General features: G+C 38.7%; 1 protein-coding gene across 5 annotated transcripts in view; it reads right to left on the reverse strand.

Annotated features, from left to right (window-relative positions):
• Mgam (maltase-glucoamylase) overlaps positions 1 to 15,168 on the reverse strand; it is a 131,583-nt gene that overhangs the window by 33,106 nt on the left and 83,309 nt on the right. For all 5 annotated transcript variants that reach the window (XM_076913481.1, XM_076913480.1, XM_076913482.1 and 2 more), the window contains 15 exons: positions 15,042 to 15,138; positions 13,942 to 14,054; positions 12,548 to 12,673; positions 11,181 to 11,309; positions 10,823 to 10,933; positions 10,477 to 10,539; positions 8,191 to 8,325; positions 7,349 to 7,436; positions 6,147 to 6,285; positions 5,238 to 5,371; positions 5,087 to 5,121; positions 4,882 to 4,998; positions 4,341 to 4,489; positions 3,663 to 3,747; positions 2,806 to 2,862 (listed from right to left, as the gene is read on the reverse strand). In XM_076913481.1, the coding sequence (XP_076769596.1) occupies positions 2,806 to 2,862; positions 3,663 to 3,747; positions 4,341 to 4,489; positions 4,882 to 4,998; positions 5,087 to 5,121; positions 5,238 to 5,371; positions 6,147 to 6,285; positions 7,349 to 7,436; positions 8,191 to 8,325; positions 10,477 to 10,539; positions 10,823 to 10,933; positions 11,181 to 11,309; positions 12,548 to 12,673; positions 13,942 to 14,054; positions 15,042 to 15,138 (1,578 nt within the window). The remainder of the gene's footprint in view (positions 1 to 2,805; positions 2,863 to 3,662; positions 3,748 to 4,340; positions 4,490 to 4,881; positions 4,999 to 5,086; positions 5,122 to 5,237; positions 5,372 to 6,146; positions 6,286 to 7,348; positions 7,437 to 8,190; positions 8,326 to 10,476; positions 10,540 to 10,822; positions 10,934 to 11,180; positions 11,310 to 12,547; positions 12,674 to 13,941; positions 14,055 to 15,041; positions 15,139 to 15,168) is intronic.

A 15,168-nucleotide genomic window follows, 5' to 3' on the forward strand; every position in this document is an offset into this window, starting at 1 on the left:
AGTTCTGGAAATCTTCATCTGTCACAGGCTAATTGCACTAGAAATAAGAAAGCAGGCTTGAGATAAATTTACAATAAGGAAAAATATTCCTTCTAGGTTACCTGTGAGACTACTATCTGGTAACTAAAAGTCACAATAAAAGTGCAAGGACAAAAAAAGTAAAATATTGACTGGTTTATCTACACAAAACTTTAAAATAATAAGACACCAGGCAGATGATTTGTCTATTGACAAGACCTGCTGACTTGTGACATAAAAAATTACTGCTTTGTAGAATAAGAACTGGAAAACTCAGCTCCGTCAAAAAAATGCAGTTGACAACTTGAGTCAACACTTTTCTTGGGGCAGAATGGAAGAGTCCAAGAAGGTAGATATTGATTCATTCTCCATAAATGTTCTTTTTACAGTAAATTTATCCTAGAGTTATTTTGTTTGTTTGTTTTCCTTCTTTTGGACCTTGGTCAATAACTGCCAGGGTATTTTGCTCTGTGTTTCTTTAGGTAGCTGCACATGGTCCAGTAAAATGATGCTGCTGTCAAGTGTGCAAACACTGACATATGATGGTCTGACTACATCACAGGGTTGGAGCAGCCTCTTGGTTTTTCCTCTTCCTATTTTTAAACCTATAAAGTCACCTTCTTTTTAAGTCTTCAATGATGAGAGCAATATTAAGAAGACATTGCCATCTAATTTTTAATCTTAAAATAAAAAGTTGCTATGTTCAGTAGAATGGCTGATGCTATTGTTTAGCTTTCCTTCTAAAGTGGACATTGGCTTGGAATGTTCTCAGTTTTGCATGTGCAGCAGCAGAAGATAACCCCACATTCTACATTGCTACTGTTTTGTATGAAATAAATTGGTAAAGATTGACACCAAAAAAAAAGTTACTGCTTTAAACGTATACTGCTATAAACTTATGGGTTTAAAAGATAGATAATGGATATTCTGTCAAGTACCAGTCTTAGTTGAAAGACATGAGAACATTTCTGCTGTAACTCTCTGTCATTTTCCTAAACTATTGTCTTGAACTTGCTATGAACTTATGGAACATAAAGATGCTTTAGAAACCATGTGATCAATTACCCTGAGAAAATATAAGATCTAAGAATGACAATAAAATGACGGTGCTGCTTTCCTCAGCTTCATCTAGAGTGGATGAGTGTTTTATTCTACAGGCAAGAATTTTCTCTCTTCCTTCTTTCCTTCTTTCTTTCTCTCCTTTTATTTCTGATTCACAAAGACTTAAATAGCTCCAAGCCTCTTGCCTAGCCAGTGAGAGGGCCTGTGAGTCAGGGAGAAAAGATGCCCAGCAACTAAAACTTTTTTACTTAATCCCCTGCTACTAACAGCAGGAGTTAATTGCCAGAAACCAGTGGTATTTAGCCACAGAATAATAAGAAACCAGCGGCTTTTAGCCACAAAAAGATCATCAGTCTTTGGTCTTTACCCAGTGGTGTGTCCCACCTCAGTAACAGTACCCCTAAATGCTGGGGCTAGATTCAGCATTATATGAATGTTTATATGAGCATTAGTGTGTCTGTATGTTTGAGATCATGTGTCTGTGTGTGTTTGTATGTGTATATGTGTTCATATGTGTATACATGGCTGTATGTAAATTTTATATGTAAATCAATCTCTCTCTCTTTCTCTCTCTCCTTCCCTCCCTCTGTGTGTGTGTGTGTGTGTGTGTGTGTGTGTGTGTGTGTGTGTGCGCGCGCACATGCACGCGCAGGCCTGACTGCTCTAGTCATCATCCTCTCCATCTTGTTTGTTTGTTTGGTTGGTTAGTTGGTTGTTTTGAGACAAGGTCTTTCACTGAACTTGGAGATACTGAATGGCTAGACTGGCTAAATCCTCTTATCTCTCCCTCTGTATCAATAAGACAAGTTATATGATAAATGTCCTGACCTACAGCTTTCTGCAAAAGCTGTGCAGCTTTTTGTACAGCTATAGGACTTTAAAAAGTTCATGTATGTTTTCACAGTGCAACATGTCATTTGAGACAACTTGAACTCTTGATCCCTGGCCATGGCCACCCATACTTGGTCCCAAATACAGGACTTCATATTCCGTTTTGAAGCAATGTCTGTGTTTTTCATTGACAGTACCATATCTCACCTGTTTTAGCTAATCAGATGGAGCAATTCTTTGCCTCTGTGCAATAGCAGCAGACACTTAGAAATACAGAAGGAAAAAGCTCTCTACAAGGACAAATTCATGTAAACAAAAATGCGATCGAACATCACACTGTTAAGTGCTTTCTGGTGTCAGAAAGAGAGATTTTATTGTTATCACCATGTAGCTGACAATGATGTAAGCAAAGATATGCTTACATCAAGCCAGGCACAAGATGACAAGATTACATGTTTCTTTATACCACTTCTCTAAAAGAGTGACTAGTTCTTGACTGATCTAAATAGGAAGTGAGAAAATTTAGCTCACAAGGGTTGAGTGACTCTTGCCAGACAACAGCAGATGACTTCCAGAGTCAGAATTTGTTACGTTGTCTCATGAGTCTGTCATAATCAAAGACATTGAACTCTAACACTGCTGGGTACATCAAGCCAGGCACAAGATGACAAGATTACATGTTTCTTTATACCACTTCTCTAAAAGAGTGACTAGTTCTTGACTGATCTAAATAGGAAGTGAGAAAATTTAGCTCACAAGGGTTGAGTGACTCTTGCCAGACAACAGCAGATGACTTCCAGAGTCAGAATTTGTTACGTTGTCTCATGAGTCTGTCATAATCAAAGACATTGAACTCTAACACTGCTGGGTTTTATAAACATTTAACAAACTTACCGTGTAATAGTCATACCAGAGGGCTGTGGGGAAATATGCACTGATGTTTCGGGCATTCTGAAATTAAACATAGACCAGGTTTGGGTATTGCCGTCTGAGACAGAGTAAGCAACTTGCAATGTACCCTTGCATAAAATAATAGAGCTGAAATTGAATACAGTAACCCCAACTTCCTAAATATCACTGATGCAGAGAACTCCCGTATTCTTCTCCAAATTCCAAGCATGGAAATGGCCCAGCAAAAACTAGAACCTTCACTGAAGCCCTTTGGGGAACAGGAACTCAAAGAAATGACCCCCTCATGATTGAAGACTTACCCAACCTTTCTCTCGGGACACAATACCCAAGGTTAGGTAAAAAAAAAAAAAAAAAAAAAAAAAAAAAAAAAAAAAAAAAAAAAAAAACTACAGGTTCAAAAGTATTTCAAGGTGGTTTAATTAGCTTTTCTGTTTAGTTAAATGCTTACCTAGATACAGAAAGTATAAATAAATGGCTCTTGCTGTATGTGCAATTACATAAAGATGCAAGAAAAGTACCACCCAGCCACAAGGTGGCATATAGTGCTGCAAGCAGTTCTAAGCACTTCGGCTAAACATGACAGAGGCTATAAAGAATCCTATAAAGGCTACTTCCCATAAGTGACTCTACATGTTTCATTTTAATAAGTGGGAAAATAATCATGCTTAAATAAACTATGGAACAATGCTCCCCTTGACTGATGTAGAAGAGGACTTGAGTGCAGAAAACTCAAGACACAGAATTCTACTCTGAAGAACATCTCACACCTCACTTCATTCACCATATTTCCTCAGCCTAGCAGTTGGAATCCCCCAGTTTCCAGAGGCCTTTATACTCACAAGCTCCAGCACAGGGCTGACTAGGAAGGCTGGACCCAGCAGGAACTGTTTGTCTATATTCCAGGTCTCCCGGTCTGACACAAACCTGGAAAGGAAATTGAAGGTGTCACAGTCAGACCTCAGTAGAAATTTGGCTTAATGCCCTGAAGAAATGCTCAAGTCAAAACCCATGTCAGAGACCCTTATGTGTTCTCTGCCTCCTGTGCTTTCTGTTCAGCTAATGAAGACTGCATACCCCATACCATCCCATTTGTTATGATTCTAGAACCTCAAATTTTGTTGAGAAATGTGTTTATGGACAAACTGTTTCTTCATCATGGCACATTTTCAATGCAAACATGGTTTTTGTTCTTAAGTCTTTATTAGAATACTCACGGAGGTAACCTGAACAAATAACGGACTAGAAATAGATAACAAAATAAAAGTAAAGGAGGTCATATAAAGAAAAATAATGATATAGAATGGCAGATCTTTTCTATTAATTTAAATTCAATAGCTGGCCTTTCATTCAAGACCTGTGGTGAGCAGCACACAGAAGCACTGATAAAGTATGAGCTCCACTAGAACATGACTGATGAAAGAGAGTCACAGCTTCAGAGTGAAAAAATTGTTTTTAATCAACCCCTACCAAGAGGTTAAACACATTGCCTATTAACAGAAATCTATCTCAACACTTACTCATGGAGAAGAGGCCGCACAACTGTGTTGCCCTCCTTGTGGGCCTTGTACATCAAGGTGTAGAGATACGGCAAGAGGGTGTATCTGGTCTCCAGCACACTTCTGGAAATATCCTCAAAGTTTTTATCCCAGGATACAGGGTCTTGTCTCTAAAGCAGAATGAGAAAAGTATTTAAGGCCCACCCAAGACACCTAAGAATCTAAGGTCATTGAAGACATATTTAAACTAAATATAACATCTATAAATTATATACTAAACAAAATTATAGATGGAACTCCTATATAATTTTTAATAAACTTGGAAACATTAGTAAATTTCTCTTTTAAAAACCACTACTACATTCTGTATGAGCTATAATGGAAATTAGTCCCTAAGCAAAAAAGAATAATCAAAATAATATTAAAGATGGTGGTTTACAGGAAAGGAATTAATGGATCTAAAGATGTACCCAGGTAACACAGACAGCAGGTATACGCTCAGAAACTGAGGTAGCATATATATTTCCATGACATAATATGGATTGGAAAGTTGATATAGTACCTTGGTCCCAATGGTGTTGTGGTTCCTGGAGAAGGGATAAAAGGCACCCAGCTGCATCCAGCGAACACACATCTCATACTGAGCATCTTGAAAGAACCCACAGATGTCTGACCCGGTCTGAAATAACATGGAACAAAGTAAGTTCTTGTTTTCTAAGAGACACTGCCATCTTCCTAGGGAGGAGGAGCGTGTAAAACACACTTACATAGGATATGCCAAAGAGGCTGAACTCCATCATGCCTGCAATGAGAGATGCAGCAGAGTCAGAACAGGAATTCTCTGCCTCCTCTTCCACCTTCACCAAGGATCTTCCTCCCAACCCTGCCTGCAGAAGCCCCTGGGCACAGCCCACACACCAATGATGGATTTCCCCAGCTGGTCCCAGGCAGCTGTGTTGTCTCCCAGCCAATGTCCTCCCCAGCGTCCAGAAGAGGGGAATGTGGAGCGGGTGATGATGATCCCTCTCTCTCCTGTCACCTCCTGCACAGCTCTGGTTGAGGAAACAAGGAGAAAACTTGATGACAGGGCAGGAGAAGATTGGACATAGAGCTTCCTCCCCAGAATCCTTGCACTTAAAATATCTTGAAAAAATCTTTTCTGTATGACAAGGAATATAGAAATATGACCCATTAGAGGAGGACTGGCTACCTGATAGGGATAAAAATAGCAGTAAGGACTCTTTAAACAGTTCCTTTCAAACTATTTTATCATGTGACAAAGTCATTCACTCGCCCCCAAGTACTAAGCAGTTACAGGATCTGGCTATTTATTCTCCCATATTTGACTACTGATATTTGAGGAAGAATACAGTAAAGCCTATCAAGATTTACCTTAAGACACTTATTTTTCTTTTGGCTTACATTGTGAGTATGCTAGCTACTTGAACAAAAGGCCCATTGACTATCCCATATGGGTGGTCAAAGACAAACAACCACCTAAAGAGATAAAGACTCACTTTCTACATAAAGAAGAAAGGTTTCTGGCACTCAGTTACCTGTTTTTCTCTTTTAACCAGTGATACCACATTATTGACTACACTACACAATGACTTACATTGTACCTATGGGGATGCTCAAGAGAACTATTGATTTCCTCACAGGGATGTCTCCATAACTCCAAAGATGTTGCTTAACAAATAAGAATTGCTCCATGATTTTTACAATTACAGTATATTTACCCTTAGAGTGGGAAACAAATGAAAATGTAGAGACACTACAACCCCCATCACAGAAGTAGGGCCAACAGGAGAAAGCAGAGTCACTCACTCGTAGGTGGGTCTGGTCTGGGACCACCCATACAGGCTGTGCACATCATAGTGCCGCACCCGGGAACCATCTGGAAGGATCTGCTCACTCTCCATGCACAGGGTCTTGCTGCTCAGGCCTCTGTCCCTGCCTTCCAAATCTAAGAAAAGATTTAAGACAGTGAAAGACAGTTATTATTCTTCTCACTCATGACCTCTTATTAGTAAAACTGATCTGTAGAACTTAAGATGAATTTGATTTCCAACTGGGCACCCTCTCCTGACTATGATCAACTCAGGACAGTGCTCTGAGCTGAGGTACAAGAAGCATTCAAGTGCTATCAATTGCTGGTTTTCCTAATAAGGTAAAGGAAGTTTAAAAACAGAGTTTTCATTCATTTGAGTAAGCTTCGGCCACAATGGCAAATACAAACCATTTATTATTGTTAACACACTACAATGCAGCTTGTGATATTATATGCCTCTTTATATACACTCGACTGTAAAAAACTGATATGTAGAAAAATTGTGTAAGTTTTCTTATACCTCAAAGAAACTAAAATTTGGGGAACTGCCATAAACACAAATAAAAGCAAAGGGTCAACTGACTACACGACAAAGGGAAGCATTTTTTTCCTAACCATTGGTTACAAAGAAAATACAGGTAGACGCATTATCATAGAGTAGATAACTAAGACATCTTACAGTGAGAAGAAGCCTTTGAAGACATTACTACAGTTGAGAACCATCTAGAAAAATTTGAGAAATTTGCCCAATATCTCCTGGGTCTTTCCACACAGAATTAGGTAAAGTACTTCCTATACTTAAGTTGAGACACATTAATTCACAGTGCCTATGAGAATGTACCCTTGGTGCCAGGTAACCCTTACTGGTCAGGGTAACCATTGCTTGCTTGGCTTATGCACAGAGGACAGTGAAGATCAATTTTATATACAATATGAGCACAGCATCATGTTATTATGTAGAAATGAATCTGTCTGTATATATTTGATGAGACCGTCACACACTGCCAAAATGTGCTAGCCTAAGAAGGAAAGGTTGAGTGTGGGGAAGTTAGTTTCCTGACTTCCCAGAAATCCTGTCTTCTTCATAAAGTACAACTGATCTTCAGCTCCTGTCTCTCCTCAATACCATTTGTAATGACAGGCAATATTTACTTCACATAATGTCCCCTAAAAGGAAGAGGAGGAACGCGTTCCTTACGTGGCATGTAGGGAGGACGATTCAGAGTAGTGTCCCTGCAGCCTGAAGGAACTGCCCCATTCACAAAGCTGGAGGGTTCATTCATATCCTACGAATGTCAGAAACATTGTTTCCATTTAAATACAATCACAGCATATAAATTCAGAGTCAAGGAAATGGCAAAGAGAGTATTAAACACCCAGTAAGCTTTGGCTATCTGCATAGGGAAAATCATCAAATGCTGGGGGATCTAGCTATAAAGAAAGAGGAATCTCTGTAGGAAAAGTCCGCCTGAGGCAGAAAATTTCCAAGGATTTTATGTGAGGTCTTAGAACAGGAGCTTCAGGTAAAAGGCCATCTGTGGAGAGGATCCAGGCAGCTCCACACCTGGTTAGAGGGAGTGCAGTGGGACATATCCAAAGCCTGGGGTGAGTATTATTCTGTTAATATATTAAGAAACACAAAGTAAATGGACTGGAGAGATCTCTCAGTGATGAAAAGCACTTGTTGCTTTTGTGGGGTTCCCAGTACCAACATGATGGCTCACAACCATCTATAACTTCAGTCCCTGTTTGAGATATTACACCTTCATAAACACTAAGCACACACATAATGTACATACATGTGTATATTACATGTAAGCAAAACAGTATATACATGATATGCAGACATACACATGGGCAAAATATTCATACAAATGAAATAATTAAAAATCATTTAAGAAAATTAAAAGAGATTTATTGAAATCTTTTAAAAAAAATAAACAAACACAACTCTCCTACACTTCATCCAAGTAAGCACACACACGCACGCGCACACACACACACACTTTCACAGGCAAACCCGCACACATACACACTTACAATCCACAGGCCATCAAACTTCAAGCTCTTTTCTGGTTCCTCTTTGTTTGTGTGCAGTTCTTGGATCTCCTGCTTCCACCACATAGCAGTTGAATTACGGAAAAAGTCTGGGAAGGCCACATAAGCTCGGTATTGCTATAAAATAACAAAACTTGGTTGTTTGTCATGAATGATTACATTAGCCAACAGAATACGCTTAATGTGATCGTGGCTCATGCAGTCTTATACCACATGGTGATAGATAATGATAGTACAAACCAAGTCTATAACAGATATTTGGAACAACATTATCTTAGAAAAACATTTAAGATAAGAAAGCATAAAATACCATCTACTTAGAATCTGAAAAATATCCAGTGAAATTTCCCCTTACATCTCTATTTGGGTGGAAGTGATCAACACCCTATACTCACTAACTCATGCAATCCACCCACATCCTGATTGTCCATCCTTTCTTAAGGACTGATAAGTAAGGTAGAAGTCCTGTGAGACCTTAGCTAAAAGTCAGGTATCAGGTGACAGGTATCAGGCTGGTATCAGAAGACCACCCCACTGGAAGAGAAGCTAAAAAAGGTTGCATGTTGTGATTTTGCACCAACTAGTATGGCTCTCTGTGTGCTGTGATTTCCAAATCAGAGGAAGCCTTCAGTTACATGTAACCTATAGTGGGAGGAGTTAAGGCTTCCATTTTAGTTTATCTTTCTCTTTCCTAAAATTATAAAAACAGTGTCAACATCTTATATGAAAAGTGTGTTCAATGTATCACTCCTTAACTGCATTTTACAGGTTTTAGGAGCAAAGATCTTGTCTTATGTTTTCAAGTTGGACTTTACATTCTCGACTGTGTTTAACAGAATTAGAGAAAATAGTAGATAATCATTCACGCTCTGCCTGCTTGTAGATTTATGCCCCTCAGCAAGAGAAATGAGCCACAGAAATCTGTATGCTTCCCCTGCTATTTATTGTCAGACATTTTAGTTTGTGTGCCTTCTTTATGTCCTTCACAGAACTACAAGCATCAGGGAGCAAAAGAATGGCATGGCAGAGAGTAGCAGCAAGACTGGGCTGAGTCACTTCCTGGTGCTTACACAAACCAGCAAACAGTCTCTTGAGGAAGAACCTATACACCAAAAGAAAGCCCAGGAGAAGATGTTGAAGAACAGATCAGAAATAGTTCAGCATGCATTGCTGCTCCACACGAGAGGCAGAGTGAATCATTATGGTAATATATGGGACTTGTAGGATTTCTTTTAGTATAAAAATAGAAATAGATATCATGAAGTCCCTAACAAAGCAAATCTTGCCCAAAAACAGAGATCCAGCTTACATTAAACCAGAGACACGAGCTTTTGAAAAAGTTAGATGGAGTATCAGGATACACAGCATTACCAGCTACATCTGAGTGAGAACTGAATTTGCTATAGGATGTATCTATAAATTAAGCCAACCTTGCTTTACCATAAAATCACTTTTGTACTTCATATTATAGACAGAAACCACATATGCACCATTTTAACTACCTCAGCACACATACTACAGGCTATACTACTTTGTTTGCTCTGAGTTAACTTTTAACCTGTTGCACACATGGGAGGCTCAGCTGGGAGTGTGTGACCCCTGCCATACACAGAGAGGCAGTAATGAGGAATACAAGAGAAGCTGACTAGCTGAACTGTTGATCAGAGGCATAAGAGTTGATTTATGACTGCTTTGGTTCTGTTCCCTAAGGATATGTCTACTGGAGATGAGAAAAGAAGGTAGATTGTGTGGAGGTTAAGTTTCTGCATTTCTGGATCACCTGCCTTCTGAATAAAGTGCAGCTATTAAATGCAGACTTCCTGTATCTTCTCATTGGCATATCTGCTGATAGGCAACATGAACTCTAGCTTTCCAGTCTTACTTCTAGTCACTTTCCTGGAATAAGTGGAGGCCCAATTTCTTAAATGGCAACGGGGAAGACAGTTGAAAGTAGCATCATTGCAGCCCGAGGAGGCTGCCCATTCATAAAATCATTAAAGATAGAAACTACATGACCCATTCAATCGGACTTGGCATGTTCAGGTGTTCTCATTGGCTGCCTTGACCACCAATTGCAAGTTATGTTCTTTGACAACTGATGGAGAGACTAAGAAGCTGTGTGCTCTGTTTAAATCCTCACAAAGTAATAAATTATACATTGAAGATAGATGATGTGTGGATATAGATTTTATAAGTCAATAGATAGATAGATAGATAGATAGATAGATAGATAGACAGATAGATTCAACAGCCACAAGAGCCCTTTACCTCTACTTGAATGTTCCAGTCAAGAGAAGAGTTCACCACAATATCAGGGTAATCAGGCCAGACCTGTCAGGAAAAAAAAATGATCAATGAAAATATCTCAAGCTATTTCTCATACACTGAATTTCTTGAAACACTAGAAGCTAGCCCTTTGGTTATGAAATACTGAACCAAGCAAAAGTAGAGTCTATAAACCCCTTAACTGTTAACAATAATCATCAACTAGTGATTTTAAAATGAATAACAGAAACTCAGAGAGCAAAAGGAAGTAGTAAATATATATTTATAAACACACTAACAGGGTGTCTAGCCCAGGATGAAGATTGCTGGGTCAACACCTGGCTCATACCTTTCCCCAGACAATGTCTCCATTATTGGGATATCGGATGAAGACATCATTTGCCAAACCCCTAGTGAAGGCAGGATAGGACTGTGTTTCATTGCCTGAAATGGCTGGGTCCTGCAATCAGAGCACAAAGCAAGTGGGAAAACATAAGTTAGAACCAAAAAGGAATAGGGAAAAAAAGTAGAACTTTTGAGAGTGTCTCTGCTTCCTTCTAAATGATAGGCTTTCTGTAAAACCAATAAGTTCACTTTTTGTATGTCATTTCTTTACTAACAATGTGGGCAAACACACAGTATGAGGGACTCCCTGCACAACCCCACCCATTGTCCCATTCACAGCCACACATTCACACAGGACTAACCAGAATGAGGATGACCCGCATCCCATCGCCCTTCATGCGATTGATCAGGGCTGGAAGCCCGAAGAACTTGGGGCTGAGCTTGAAGTCCAGCTGTCTCTCCATGTAGTCAATGTCTGAGTACTGCACATCCTGGGATGACACAAGGAAGACTGGCTGATGGTGGAGCCAGTCCAGGCTCTAGCAATCAGCACTGCTTGTGCCTGGATATTTCAATCTATGGCATATTATGGCCTTGCATTTTGGGCTATTAATTGATTTTTTTAAAATTACACTCAAGCAAAAATAAATTCATTTCAATATAAACAAAAAATATAAGATAAGTATCAATGCCTATATTTAGGACTATTATTTTTTTAAAAAACAGATAAAACCACTGTAGAAAAAAGTCCTTTGACGTTCTCTAGGGGTGTGTCCTGAAATCAGTGATATTTGTTAATAGAAAATAATGTCAAATATTCAGTCCTAAGATAATATGAATCACAAGTCTACTAAAAAACAAAACAGTCATCACTGTAGAGGGCCCAGTGTTGGAGATGATCAAAGGTAGAAATCAGATAGAGATGTTCTATTATAACAGTGGTTCTCAACCTTCCTAATGCTGCAGCCCTTTAATATAGTTCTTCATGTTGTGGTGACCCCCAAACATATCATTATTTTCACTGTTACTTCATAACTGGAGTTTTGCCGCTGTTGTAAATCATAATGTAAATATCTATGTTTTCTAATGATACGAGGTGACCCCCATGAAAAGGTCCTTCAACCCCAAAGGGGTACAACACAACCGTTTGAGAACCACTGTATAATAGGAAGTATGCTGCACTAATACAATATTGAGCAATAAATACAACACAAGCACAAAGAGTCACAAGATGATTTCTGATTATTGGACCTCTGGTTTTGAAATGAATGTTATTGATTCTGTATGTAATTACATTGGAAACCCGATACAATATTCTATCATAGAGCAAACTAGAAGCTCAGAGCTCAGGGAGCATTGTGCTGTGCTGAACCCAAGAAAGCAATCCTTGTCTGGAATGAGCTCACTGGGTTTGGATTAGTGTTCTTAGTCAAACAAAACTAGAATGGGAGCAGTGTTTTATTATCATGTCAGTAAGGACACTATACTTAAATATCTTCAAGTCATTCCTTTAAAAGAAGCAGAGGAAACCTGATACGAGAGACAGCACAAACGAGCCAGTCTTAACTTCTCATTGTTAGTCTGAGACACCAGTGTTATGAGGATAATGATCTCCTCTGAATCACTGTAAAAGATCTAGGCTCAATGAGATATGACATGAGAAAGCACAATGTGCCACCTTAAAACCACACTTAAATCAGACAAATAAATCCCTAACAGATGCACGTACATATGGGATCTGCTTAGCCACCATCTCATCATACAAGTTGGAGATCTCAGTATCATTCTCATATCCATAGCGACACAGCTGGAATCCCAGGGACCAGTAAGGTACCATCACGGGACGACCAATCAACTAGAAAACAGACAGAATGTTAGAACTTTAGAGGAGAAGCTGGATGAAAGTTGGATATGAAATCAGAATAGTTTACCCAAATTTAGACAGCAAATTCAAATCCAGAGAGAAAGTACTGGGGTGGGGAGCAAGTCAGACCTCCCTGGACACACTGCAGAAAACTTCTAAAGGACATGTTTCAGGAATTCTGAAAAACCTGATTTTATTATTCATATTGAATATATATATATATATATATATATATATATATATATATATATGTGTGTGTGTGTGTGTGTGTGTGTATGTGTAGATTCATACATATATATTCATATTCAATATGTATTCATATATTATATATATATATAATATTTAGACATTAAAAACACAAACAGAGGAAAATAGCTAACTTAGAACATAGTCTCTAAGTCTTGCTGATTGTGTGTACTTGGACAGGTATGTGACATTTCTATGCTTGTACCTTTACCTGTAAATTAGAGCTAATAATAGGATTTATCTCAGATTTTGACTAAGTAAAAGTATGCATGACACACATCCATGTGCATTAAAATTAGATGCGGTAGATATTTCCTGCATGTGTGTTGATGTGGTAACTAACAGTGTTATTATTCCCTATGGCCATGACTCACACCAGCACTGCCAATACCACCATCATCTCTATCATCTACAATGTCATGATGTAATCTTTGCTGTCATAACTCCCATTGCTATCACAGACATAATCATCATCACCAACACCATTACTACCAAAACTATCATCACATCAAGCACTGCCATCACTAACATGAACCTGAATATTATACTCTATCCAATATCCACTCTACTACAACCCCTTTCATTATTGCATGTTCAGTTTACATCCCAACCATTTATTTTACCATAACAGTCATCATTCTCATGGTCACTTTAACCAATGATATTACCACTGTCTTTAATACCACCATCCCTCATCACACCATCAACATCACCACTACCATAGCTCTACTACACCATGGCTCCATCACACTCACATAGCTCCACACTATCCCCACAACTAGTTACCAAAAAGATTCTGCTACTCTGCAATAAGTGGAGAAAGCATAATTTTAATATTGGTAGGAATATATGTGATCTCCTTTATTCCATATTATATCTTCCTCTGAGAAAGAACAATAAATTCAGATACCACATGATAGTCACATTATATGGCCATCCTGTGCAGCAGGGTTGGAACACATTATGAGTGTATTACACACACAAACATATTTCATAAATAAATTTCTTCCTACCTCTGTGTATTGCTGAGTGACAATCTCTGGAGTTGGGCCCAAGAACACATAGAAGTCCAGAATGCCCCCTGTGGTTCGGTATGTCAGGGCAGGCAGAGGCTGGAAGGTCACATCTGAAAACAAAAGAAAATGACATCATGCTGAAACCCTGTATGTTGAGAGCATTGGCCTCGGAATCCCCTCCTTCTCTCTCTTCTATCATGACATACAGACAGCAGAGATTTTGAAGTAGGTCAACACAGTATTAAAGAAGTTAACTAAAAGCTATAGCTAGCTTCTACACTAGCTTCAGTGCATTGAGGTTTGGTCTTTTGCTATGTATTGTAATGCTAAATACTGGTCCCCAAGGTCTGGTTTCCCCTAAGGAGGAGAAGATCCTCACATATACCAGTGACGCTATGTAACTTTGCTCCTTAGTTTAAAACTAATGCTTGAATAAAGATACCTACAGCCTAAAGCTGAGCAGAAGAACGGTAGGGGTTGTTTCAGTTCCCAGGCTTGAGGTCTAAGGCAGAGACCACGAAGGGAGAGAGAGAAGGTGAAGAGAGGAGAGGATGTCATAGGGTAAAGGGTCATGATAACTGGCCATGAGAGCTGGCCAGTTGGAGTAAAAGCGGCCCAGGGTTATATCTGGCAAGTCACATCTCAGGATTATTTGGAGGGAAGTACACAAAATAACCACAAAGTGTTGATATTTGTTCAGCTTTAGTGTTGATTAAAGAATTATAAATATAAAATTACATTTATATATAAGATATATGAATATATTAATATAAATATATAGTAAATATAATATAGAGAATTATAAATATAAAAGTTTTGTGTCTTCTATCTGGGAACTGAAGAATCTAAGCTCGGGTAGAAACCCCTGATTGATATTAAATGTTTACTACAACAGCTTTGCAGATTAAAAGTTCAGCAAATTACATACAAATTATATATATATATATATAATTTGTATATATATATATAAAGGGTCAATAAGAAGGAAAACCGATACCACAAAAACTAATTTGGTCTCTAGACGGCTAAGTCAGAGAGATTCTAAAGAAATTGAGAAATGATTAGCACACAATAAGAGGACACAGGTGTCATCCTACCCATAGCATTGCTGTTCATCAAGAGGACTCCGTGAGCACTGCCATCCTCCTCCAGCCCCATGTAGTAAGGGTGGACACCATAGGAATTCTTCTTGTACTGAGAGTTAATGGGGAAAAAAAGATGTTA

Source organism: Arvicanthis niloticus, chromosome 15, assembly GCF_011762505.2.
Source record: "Arvicanthis niloticus isolate mArvNil1 chromosome 15, mArvNil1.pat.X, whole genome shotgun sequence".
In the NCBI taxonomy this organism is placed as follows: domain Eukaryota; kingdom Metazoa; phylum Chordata; class Mammalia; order Rodentia; family Muridae; genus Arvicanthis; species Arvicanthis niloticus.